The 12,257-nt window shown below is 43.3% G+C and overlaps 1 protein-coding gene across 2 annotated transcripts in view; it reads left to right on the forward strand.

Moving 5' to 3' along the window:
* The first annotated feature begins 800 nt into the window (after positions 1-800).
* LOC138672596 (bromodomain and WD repeat-containing protein 1-like) overlaps positions 801-12,257 on the forward strand; it is a 139,715-nt gene continuing 128,258 nt past the window's right edge. For both annotated transcript variants that reach the window (XM_069760732.1, XM_069760731.1), the window contains exon 1: positions 801-924. In XM_069760732.1, the coding sequence (XP_069616833.1) occupies positions 876-924 (49 nt within the window). In that variant the 5' untranslated portion in view covers positions 801-875. The remainder of the gene's footprint in view (positions 925-12,257) is intronic.

Below are 12,257 nucleotides of genomic sequence, written 5' to 3' on the forward strand. Positions count from 1 at the left end.
TTCGATTTTGCACCAACTTTTTTGGAGAGGATAAAAAATTGGCAAAAAAAGACAAAACTAAAGGGCATTTTCGATTTTGCACCATTTTGCAAATGGTGAATCCGGGCGGAGTGTCTGAAAAAAAGGAAAGAAAAAAAAATAGGCTTCCAATTTTGATCGGCATCACTGATCAAACTATTTTCATTGTTTGCCACAAGTCACCACGTGCCCGTAGCCTAATAACATAATGCATAATAAAAAGAATTGTGAATTATGAACCCTTATTCAAGTATTCCACAAACCACGCAAGCTATGTCACAAATATTACTGAGACACAAACCTATGCGACATAATAATAGGTAAGACTAGCTGGGGAAATATAACATTTGCTTTCTTCACACATATTTGGTTCTTTCCAGCCACAACCTGCTGCACTTTCCATTTCGGACTACATTTCCCATGATGCCGATGCATATAAATGTTTATAAGCGCCTCATGGAACTTGTAGTCCAATCACAGCCGAGCGTTCTTGGTTACGTCACAATGTAGTGTAGCGCCTCGCTTTACTGCGTAGGAATACCAATGCTGATTTTTTTTTCTCTTGAAAATACAATATTTTTTAACCTTATGAAAGAGATAATAAATATTTCCTCACAGTTTTAATAGATTTTATGTTTGTTTTGAGCTATTTAGAGCTGTGTTTTTTTCAGGCTGGATGCAGCGATGTTGTTAGGGACTACTTTACTTCTCTGGGTCTTAACGCGGAGGTAGTTGAAGGTTTTTTTTTTGGTGACGTGACGGAAGAGGCGGGTTTAGTCGCAGAGTGTGCGGATGAGAGGAGGCCGCACGGAGGCTCGGAGGACGCGCTCTCAGTCGGGCTCCTGACCTGAGCCGGCATGGCATTCCAGCCTGTGCCCAGCGGCTCCATGCTGCCGGCGGAGTCAGGTAACCGCCTCAGCCCTGCCCCCGGAGCCGGCCATGACCGGGGCAGCCAGCTACTTTACCAGTCTCCCCACTGCTGTCACTTGAGCTGTCACCTCCAGCAGGAGCCTGTCACCCGAGTCCACCATGGGGCGCACGTATCAGTCTGTCAGAGGCCACTGTAACAACCATCACTCCCTGTTTATGCAGAATTGCACCTTTTCACCTCCTCTCTTCTCCTCATGTTCCCTGAATTTGGAGCAGGCAAAAGCTTTTTAGTTTTAGCACCGCGGCGTTCGGATATTTACCTCAAAAAATTCCGTCAATTTGGTGTTTTTTTTTTTTTTGGTCGCAATTTGGCTGAAAAAACAACAAACCAACTAAATTGCATTCAACTTAGGATGGCGGCAGCGGCGCGCGCTCTTTGTAGGCGAAAACGCTGCAGATTCTGGTTTTTGGTGACCGCCCCAACCCCCATATGTCAGACCCCCACCCATTGCTCATTTATTACCCCCTATCCTGCCTTAGGGAATAAACCCTCCTACTGTATAGTCAGCTGGTGAAGAACTACAAGTGCCAGCATCCTGTCTGTGCCAACTGAAGCCTTTACAGTACGGTAATAGGCCTTGATTTCTCCCAGACTGCCTTTATTCTTATCCCCCCCCTACCTGAATTTCTTTGGGGGGAGTATTTGTGTAAATAAGTGTTGACTGTCCGTACCATGATGGGAGTTGTAGTGTCGCCTCAGCCGTGGTGAACTCTAATCCCTCTGGTAATAATAACCTACTATGTAGCACTATACCTTCATGCTAAACTTTCAGCAAAGTTCTAATATACCTTGTCTCACTTTTTTCAAAGCCTCTGCTTGCTGTGAATGGAAACATGGTTGCTTATCGTACACTTCTGTACTTTTAGGCTGTGTGCACACGTTGCTGTTTTTTCGTGTTTTTCCCCCGATAAAAATGCTATAAAACCGCAAAGAAACAGCATACAATAAGCATCCCATCATTTAGAATGAATTCCGCATGTTTAGCGCAAATGGAGCGTTTTTTTCCGCAAAAAAACACATCACGGTAAAAAACGCAGCATGTTTTTTTTGCAGATTTCCCACTACAAAATGCATTGGGAAATATCCGGAAAAAAACGCGGCAAAAACGCATGCAGTTTTCTTGCGGATTTCTTGCAGAAAATTTCAGGTTTTTCTTAGGAATTTTCTGCGAGAAATCCTGAGCGTGTGCACATAGCCTTAGGGTATGTGCCCACTATCCAGAGTTGCGGGTTTGACGCTGCAAACTTGTGCAGCAGCCAGATCTTAAAGTATATCCCATGTCCACTGTGCGTCCACAGATGCCCATGGGTCACCCGTGGAGATGGACATGCGGCGCGTCTCTCCAGACGGCAGCATGTCAATTTCTCTTGCCGAGACGAGAGTCTCCGCAAGAGAAATTGCATCAATAGAATGTATTGAGCGAGGTGAAGCCGCACGGTTTAGTGAACACATGCGGATTCACCTGCGTTCAATAGACGGCAGCGCTTTGGAGGCAGCAAACATACAATGCTTCCAAAGCGCTGCTGGTTCCAGATTGTGCGCACCCGGTCTTAGCGTGGAGGGCTGGGTTATCCTGGACTGGCAGTACATGGGCATCATGTGGATGATGGGAGTTACCGGTGTATGTTTGGGGGCTGCCGCAGGTGTCTTTCTTTTGGTCACCATATGTTCGGTGCCACTTCCTCCTGTATCTGTGCAGGGTGCACAGTCAGGAGTGTTGTCACAGCGTGTGTTGAGAACAATAACATTACAGTCAACCTCCGGGGCAAAACTTTTCTGCACAGTGTCCTCACATTTTCCACCATGTGAAGATAGTCTTGATTTATGACAATGAGTGATGTTTGTTATTGGGGAGAATTCATACCTGACAGATTGGTTTCTGAGAAAAGGGGATTTGTAAAAAGCCATGTGTCTGCTGCAGAAACAATGCCCTTGCTGGAATGGAGAGGGTTCTTCACTCTTAAAAAAAAAAAAAAGATTTCTGCAACTCATCACCTGTCTGGTCCTCATCACATCTTTTGATCCCCGCCGCTCACTGTAAAATTCTCACGTTGGGCCGAGACTTCTGGTTCTGATGAGACCCGGGAAGAGCTGGAAGTCCCAGCTCAGTGTGGGTGATTGAGGACCGGACGGGTGATGGTTCGTCTTGCTGAATCCGCCTAGAAGTGAATTACAAATAGCATTTGGATGATATTGGATTTTTGTAAAATTCAAGTAGAATTCCACTTGAATTTATCTTAGTCATACATAAAAATAACAAACCAGTGGTATAAAAACACAACGCCCATCAATCACATCGTACCACTGTTAGTCACACCTGAGCCGTAATATGAATGCTGCAGTATAAGGGTGCACCTTCTGAGAAACCATATCATTATATTAAATAAATCCCAAATGATGGGATCACAGGAAAGGACACGCTTCACGATTCAAAACAAGTTGATGAGGTTGTGGCTTGCGAAAAAAATTCACCCCTTTGGCTTTCTAGTTTTTACCTATTTTGTTACATTACAACCAGTGTTTAAATATTTTTGTAATCCGATTTGTGTGTGATCCGTCAGCACTGAATAGTCTAAGTTGAAGTGTGAGAAATAAGGGCAAAAATGATATTTATGGGATGAAATTAAAAATTAGCATGTTTATATGTATTCACCCCTTTTGCTGCAAAGCCCCTAAAAAATTTCTGGTGCAAACAATTCCCTTCATAAGTCCCATGCTTAGTGACAGGACGTCCCCCTGTGTGCCACCTAAGTGTCACATTTGTCAGTATATAAACTTTGCCTTTTCTGAAAGGCCACAGAGGCTGCAACACCGTTAACAAGAGGCTCCACTAACCAAACACCACGAAGACCAAGGAGATCTGCAAACAAGTCCGGGACCAAGTTGTTGAGAAGAACAAGTCAGGGTTGGGTAATAATAAAATATCCCAATCTCTGATGATTCTCATTGGTACCACAGCAAACCTGCCAAGAGATCGAGCCCACCAAGACTCTCAGCCTGGGCAAGGAGGGCATTAATCAGAGAGGCAGCACAGAGACCAAAGGTAACCATGGAGGAGCTTCAGAGTCCCCAAACAGAGACTGGAGTATCTGTCCATAGGGTATACTCCCTGGAGATGTCCTTTATTCAAGAGTGGCAGAAATAAAGCCTTTACTTGCCCACAAATTGTAAGGCTTGTTTTAAGTTTGCCAAAAGACTTGTGGGAGACTCCCTGAATGTATGGAGGAAGATGCTGTGGTCAGATGAGACCAAGATGGAACTTTTTGGCCACCAAGGTAAATCCTACGTTTGGTGCCAAACCAACACAACTCATCACCCCAAGAACACCATACCCACAGAGAAACGTGGTGGCAGCATGATGGTGTAGGGATGGTTTTTTTGGCAGCAGGGACCAGGAAAATAGTCCAAATCCAGGGGGTAGATGGATGGTGTGAAATACAGGGATATGCTTGAGAAAATCCTGTTTCAGAGTGTCAGTGACTTGAAACTGGGACGGAGGTTCACCTTCCAACAAGACAGTGACCTTAAAGCATACTGCTAATGCAACACTCGAATGGTTTTAAGGGAGTCTATCACAAGGAATAACGCTGTTAACCTGCATATATGGGGTTCATCTGCAGGTTAACAGTAGTGATGATCGATTTAGCTATAGCGTTTACCGAATAGCTGGATCGGTAACCTGGATACCTGGAGCGCTCCCGATAGCTGTTGGGTGCCGCAGATGCATGTGTCACAGATGTGTGGCAGTCACAGCACATGCATGGAGAACCCAACAAACAGGCTTTCCATGCATGTGTTGTGACTGAAGCAGCCGTGACACATGTACAGTCATGGCCAAAAGTATTGACACCCCTGCAATTCAGTCAGATAACTCATTTTCTTCCTGAAAATGATTGCAATCACAAATTCTTTGGTATTATCTTCATTTAATTTGTCTTAAATAAAAAAAAAACACACAAAGAATTGTCCTAAAGCCAAATTGGATATAATTCCACACAAAACATAAAAAAGGGGGTGGACAAAAGTATTGGCACCGTTCGAAAAATCATGTGATGCTTCTCTAATTTGTGTAATTAACAGCCCCTGTAACTTACCTGTGGCACCTAACAGGTATTGGCAATAACTAAATCACACTTGCAGCCGGTTGACATGGATTAAAGTTGACCCAACCTCTGTCCTGTGTCCTTGTGTGTACCACATTGAGCATGGAGAAAAGAAAGAAGACCAAAGAACTGTCTGAGGACTTGAGAAACCAAATTGTGAGGAAGCATGAGCAATCTCAAGGCTACAAGTCCATCTCCAAAGACCTGAATGTTCCTGTGTCTACCGTGCGCAGTGTCATCAAGAAGTGTAAAGCCCATGGCACTGTGGCTAACCTCCCTAGATGTGGACGGAAAAGAAAAATTGACAAGAGATTTCAACGCAAGATTGTGCGGATGTTGGATAAAAAGCCTCGACTAACATCCAAACAAGTTCAAGCTGCCCTGCAGTCCGAGGGTACAACAGTGTCAACCCGTACTATCAGTCGGCATCTGAATGAAAAGGGACTGTATGGTAGGAGACCCAGGAAGACCCCACTTCTTACCCCGAGACATAAAAAAGCCAGGCTGGAGTTTGCCAAATCTAACCTGCAAAAGCCTAAAACGTTTTGGAAGAAGGTTCTCTGGTCAGATGAGACAAAAGTAGAGCTTTTTGGGTAAAGGCATCAACATAGAGTTTACAGGAGAAAAAAGCATGAAAAGAACACGGTCCCTACAGTCAAACATGGCGGAGGTTCCCTGATGTTTGGGGTTGCTTTGCTGCCTCTGGCACTGGACTGCTTGACCGTGTGCATGGCATTATGAAGTCTGAAGACTACCAACAAATTTTGCAGCACAATGTAGGGCCCAGTGTGAGAAAGCTGGGTCTCCCTCAGAGGTCATGGGTCTTCCAGCATGACAATGACCCAAAACACACTTCAAAAAGCACTAGAAAATGGTTTGAGAGAAAGCACTGGAGACTTCTAAGGTGGCCAGCAATGAGTCCAAACCTGAATCCCATAGAACACCTGTGGAGAGATCTAAAAATGGGAGTTTGGAGAAGGCACCCTTCAAATATCAGGGACCTGGAGCAGTTTGCCAAAGAAGAATGGTCTAAAATTCCAGCAGAGCATTGTAAGAAACTCATTGATGGTTACCGGAAGCGGTTGGTCGCAGTTATTTTGGCTAAAGGTTGTGCAACCAAGTATTAGGCTGAGGGTGCCAATACTTTTGTCTGGCCCATTTTTGGAGTTGTGTCTGAAATGATCAATGTTTTGCTTTTGCTTCATTCTCTTGTTTTTTCATTTAAGACCAATTAAATGAAGATGATAATACCAAATAATTTGTGATTGCAATCATTTTCAGGAAGAAACTGAGTATTATCTGACAGAATTGCAGGGGTGTCAATACTTTTGGCCATGATTGTAGCTGCAGCACTGAACAGCTGGTTATCGGGAGCGCTCCAGGTATCTAGGCTACCGATGCAGCTATTCGGATAATCTCTCACCTGACGCTATTTGATCATCACTAGTTAACAGCGTTATGATGCTGCCAGACGCCTGCAGTCATTCGAATGCAGCAGGAAGAAAACTCTTTATTCCCTCCGGCAGCATTCGTTTTCAGTCATAGGGGTGGGGGCGGCACTGGTTCAGTCAAAGGTCTGAGTATACAGAGCCCCGGCGCTGACTGACAGCCGGCCACAATATAGAGCCAGCGTCAGCTGACAACCCTCAGCTGTCATCTTCAGCAAGGCTGGTTATTAAGAATAGAGGGGTCCCCACACCATGTTCTTTAAATAATTAAAAAAAAAAAAGGTGTGGCCCCCTCATTTTTGATGACCAGCCAAGCTAAAGCAGACAGATGGGGGCTGGTATTCCCAGGCTAGGTAAGGGGCTTTCGATATTGGCCCTCCAGCCTATAAATAGCAGCCTGCAGCTGCCTCAGAAAAGGTGCACCTGTTAGATGCTTCAATTCTGGTGCTTTGCCCGGCTCTTCTTACTTGGCCTGTGGCGGTGAAAAGTGGGGTTCATATTTGTGGGGTTGATGTCACCTTTGTATTGTCAGATGACATCAAGCCCATGGTTTAGTAATGCAGAGGCGTTTATAAGAGCCCCCCATTACTAATCCTGTAGTTTTATTGTTAATAAACACTCACACAATAAAGTCCTTTAACCCATTAATGACTGTCGATACGCCTTTTAACAGTGGCAGGTAAAGGTACTTATTTCTCAGCGCCGCTTTTTAGCTGTACGATTACAAAGTGATATTTACAATTTAGTTTCTCATCTGATATGATCTAGAATATCAGAGAAGAGAGAAATGGGGTTTCCTGAAAACTCCCCCGGTACTTCCGCCATCCCCGGGCTCTCCTGATCTGTCCCCTGGACCTCCACTTCATCTTCCTGGAAGAAAATGGTGTGCCCTCCGAGAGCTGCTGGCCGGTACCCCACAACAGATGGGCATTTTTCCTGTTGATCACTGTAATGGACCCTATCACAGTGATCAAAATAAAGGAAAAGTATTTTATAATTTTTTTGTTTTGGTTGGTACTGTGGTGTCAAAAAAACCCAAAACAAAACAAAAAACGACATGACGGCTAGTTTGGAGCGCAAGTGCTCGCTTCTCGAATTTGCATCAGGTACTCTGGTCTGCAAGGAGTATCGCAGATCCCCACATGTTTTTGGGGTGTCTAACAGCCAAGGAACATGTGGGGCAGGGACTCTAGCATGATGCTCTGTGCATATCCGAGCGCCTGATGCAAACTGGAGTAGCGAGCTCTTGCGTTCAACACTGACTACATATTCAATATGATGACCTCATGTTATCAAATTCTGTGCCGCAAGTCAAAAGCTCTCGCGTTCGCTGTGCCATCAGAAAGGTCCTGGGAGTTCACAGCCAATGAACGCCGTTCAACTCACTGACGTCAGCGCAAGCGCTGTGGGAAAAGTTGTAACGGCGCTGGCGTCAGTGAGTTGAACAGAGTTAATGTGAAATCCCAGGACCTTTCTGACGGCACCGCGAGTGTGAGAATGGTTTCTGGTTGCCGCCTGCAGCTGTCAGTTTTGCCTGGCTGGTTATCAAAAATACAGGGGAACCCATGTCAAATGTTGTTTTTTTTTTTTTTTTTTTTGTTTTTCTTTAAATTATTTATAGTGCAAATGATGCCACTTTTCCTGGTATCTTCCCCTGAATTTGAACTTTTTTTGGCCTTCCTGAAGGTGTTGTCTATGCTTTTGGCTCTGCCTCCCATTGAAGTCAATGGGGCTCGGCAAACATCGGGACATTTGCCTAACCGAACTTTGAAAGGTTCGCTTATCTCTAATTGTAACACGCAAAAGAGTAAAATAATTAAATTGGTTTGATTGTGAGTCAACTGATTTTATGCTGGTATGCAATTCTACATGATAAAAGACGTCAATATATAATCAAATTCTATTAAATAATCCCAAATAAGAAAATGTATATGCATAGTTGGTCCACACCAAGGAAATACTGTAGGTACAAATTGTGTGCATTACTTTAAATGAACAAGAAATGTCACTGAGCATAAATATCTCCCCAAATGTAACTATTGCAAGAAAGTGACATCCGTGAACCGAAGTCCTATACAATGTATAGCTGTTAAATTCCATTGTCTAAAAACAAAATGTATATGAATATTAGGTTGATCTATATTTGGAACACTAAGGGAGGGTATGTGCGCGCGTAAACTATTTGCAGCAGAAACTTCTACACCATTTCTGCATCTCTTGGCAATAAAACTCTGCTAAAAATATGCAAATTGCACTGTTGCAGGAACTATTCAGTGTTGACTGAAGTGTAAATCATTCTGATTTTTGCAGGTCTTTTTGCATTGCTGTGTACAATAAAGTACAGGATATTTATATTTTTATTCATTGTTGTGTGCTGCTAAGTCAAGATGTAATGATCAATTGGTTATAACCACAGTAGGAATCTGTTTTTTTTTTTATTTTTTTTTATTTTGCTGTGAACAATAAAACACAGCGTTTCTACTTTATTATTTATACTTTTGCATGCATCCAAATAACACCTAAAATAATTATTCATTCAATCCATTATTTATAGCAGACACATTTTTCCACTTAACCACCGGTGTGAGGATTTTATGGGACCTTCTATCTTTCCCTTACATTGTATAGGACTTGGGGTACAGTCTGATGTGAAATGTTTTTTTTTCTTGCGATTGTTACATTTGGTAGGATATTTCTGCTCCAGCACACGTTTTACCATTTCCTGTTTAGCGGAACCATTTCTCCCATATTGTTTTGTTTCCTGCCGCCTGATATCTCAGAAAAGAAGATTAATTCCGGCAACGGGGAACAGAAGAATATGGACGAAATGGAAAGTATATGTATAAATGCATTCCAGCATAAAATGATTGTGACAATCAGACCAATTGTATGTTTGTTTTCGCTGTTAACAATATGAACCTTCCTGATTTTTACCGGTTTGTTCACTCTAGTGTGGTCTAATGGCATCAAATCGAGGGGTTCGATAGTAAGGAGGACGAGTATAGTGAAAGAAATGGTTGAATAGCGATCAGTCCACTTCTTTGTTGATCTATCAATCTCAATTTACATTACACGAACGTCAAAAGATGAATGGGAATATCTTTGCTCACCGTACTGATTTTATGCACGACGAGAGCATTTTTGGATGAGCGAATGTTTGATAAGGTGTTATCTGAGCATGCTCGAGTGCTAACAGAGTGGCTTCGCAGTGCTCGAATAAAACGTTCGAGTGCCCTTGCCTGCATGTACAGCCTTAACACATGCAGGGATTGCCTGTCTGTTAGCCTAACACTTGTAGGGATCACCTATGTGCACACACCAGGGTTTTCTGCAGAATTTTCCTGAACAAAACCGGACTTTTTCTGCAGGAAATCCGCATGCATTTTTTTTTTTTCCTCGCTTTTTTGTGCGTTTTTTTCCGGAGCTTCCCAATGCATTAAATAGCGGAAAAAACGTGAAAATAAGCAAAATTAATGAACATGCTGCGTTTTTTTGGTGGAAGACAACGCATCATGTGCACAAAAATTACACAATACATTAAAAATGATGGGATGCTTATGTATGCGTTTTTTTCAGCGGAAAACTGCTGGAAAAACGTGAAAAATCCTGAATGTGTGCACATAGCCTTAAGGCTGTACATTCAGGCAAGGGGACTCGAACGTTTAATTCTAGCATGCCGAAGACTCAGCACCTGAGCATGCTCAGATAACACCTTATCAGAGCACGTTCACGCATCACTATTGCTTAAAGGGAACCTGTCACCCCGTTTTTTGAGATTGAGCTATAAATACTGTTAAATAGGGCCTGCACTGTGTGTTCCTATAGTGTATGTAGTGTACCCTGATTCCCCACCTATGCTGAGATATAACTTACCAAAGTCGCCGTTTTCGCCTGTCAATCAGGCTGGTCAGGTCGGGAGGGCATGGTGACATCGCTGGTTCTTCCTCAGCTTTACGTTGGTGGCGTAGTGGTGAACAAGCAGCGCGCGATCTGCGCTGTAATCCCTTGCATCGGTGGGGGCGGCCATCTTCCTGGGGCCGCGCGTGCGCAGATCGAGTGCTCTGCTGCACGGGGCTTCAGGAAAATGGCCGCGGGATGCCGCGCGTGCGCATTAGAGATCGCGGCGGCCATTTTCCCAAAGCCGAGATGCAAACTCGGCTTTGGGAAAATGGCCGCCGCGGCCATTTTCCTGAAGCCCCGTGACAGGCGACAGGCGAAAACGGCGACTTTGGTAAGTTATATCTCAGCATAGGTGGGGAATCGGGGTACACTACATACACTATAGGAACACACAGCGCAGGCCCTATTTAACAGTATTTATAGCTCAATCTCAATAAACGGGGTGACAGGTTCCCTTTAACTCTTTCATATTGTATAATTACTGTGAACGATGGGGTGCTAAAATCTGACAGATTATCGGCGAGTGTAGATGTGCCTTTTACTCACACCTGAGATATTAGAGTTAGGTGTTTGTACAACAATGGTTTGTTACTTTTATTGATTTTATTTTTTATCTCCACGTTACATATGTTAATGAAGTCGCAATAAAGATTTTTCATATTATGAATCTCTTGTTGGATCGGATACTTGAAAGTTTTTGGTTTTGTTTTTTTTGTCATTCAAAAATACAACTCTTCCCATTAAAAAAACAAGCCCTCGTATTGCTAACGAAAAAAATCCCGCAATAAGGCTATGTGCACACGTAGGAAATGTGGTGCAGAATTTTCTGTGCAGTTTCTGTGCATCAATGTGAAAAAAAAAAGCTGTGCACATGGTGCAGAAAAATCTGTGCAGAAACGCTGCAGAACTGCACAAAAAGCGACGTGCAGAAAAATCTGCGCAGAAACGCTGCAGATTTCAAAGAAGTGCACGTCGCTTCTTTTGTGCAGTTTTGCAGCATTTCTGCGCAGCTTTTTTTTCACATTGATTTACATTGTACTGCGCAGAAACTGCATCAAATCTGCAGATGCAGATTTAGTGCAGAAAATTCTGCACCACATTTCTTACGTGTTATTGGATGTCGAGGAGAAAATGGATGTGTACAAGGCGTTAATTCTGTACTCTGATATCCAAATTCTGATGTCTGGCATTTGCTAAAAATCCCAAACCAGATTTGAAGGAATTTGTCCAAGACTCAATGGCTTTAAAATTGAAAAAGAAAGTCTTCATTGCCTCCTGACTACATTTATAAATGTTCTACGCCTGATTCCCCTCAGTTTGTGCAGCACTGACCCGACGATCCTCGTTTCTTCTTGTATTGGATATCTGTTCCCTGTTCAATGATTTGGCAGTGAGCGTCTATTCACAGCAGCCAATCAGAAGAGCTTGGGCTTTAGGGAGGAGGGGGGACTTGAAGCCTGAGCCAATGATTAGTGAGGGGGCGTGTCTCAGACTATCCTTTAACTCCCTGTAAAGAAAGTAATGTGTACTCACAGATCACAGCTCTGCCCTAATGGAGCAGAGCTAGAAAGCAGTAAGATCTGAAGAAAATAAATAGCAGGTAATTATGTCCTGTAGCTGCTGACTAATATATGATGTTTGAGCATCCCACTGGTTTGTTACTTTAAGGCCTGTCAGGGCTCATTGCATGTAAGGAAAGAAGAAAACCACCATAAGAATAAATCCTGATCTAAACATGCAAGTAATCTGTACAGTAAACTTCTAGAAATTCAGATATACAGGATACAGTTAACTGCACTGCCAAATGTGATGTTGGCGTAGCTTATCTATACAAAGTGGCAGAAACCATGGATTGCA

The sequence above is a fragment of the Ranitomeya imitator genome, chromosome 3 (genome assembly GCF_032444005.1).
Source record: "Ranitomeya imitator isolate aRanImi1 chromosome 3, aRanImi1.pri, whole genome shotgun sequence".
NCBI classification, from domain to species: domain Eukaryota; kingdom Metazoa; phylum Chordata; class Amphibia; order Anura; family Dendrobatidae; genus Ranitomeya; species Ranitomeya imitator.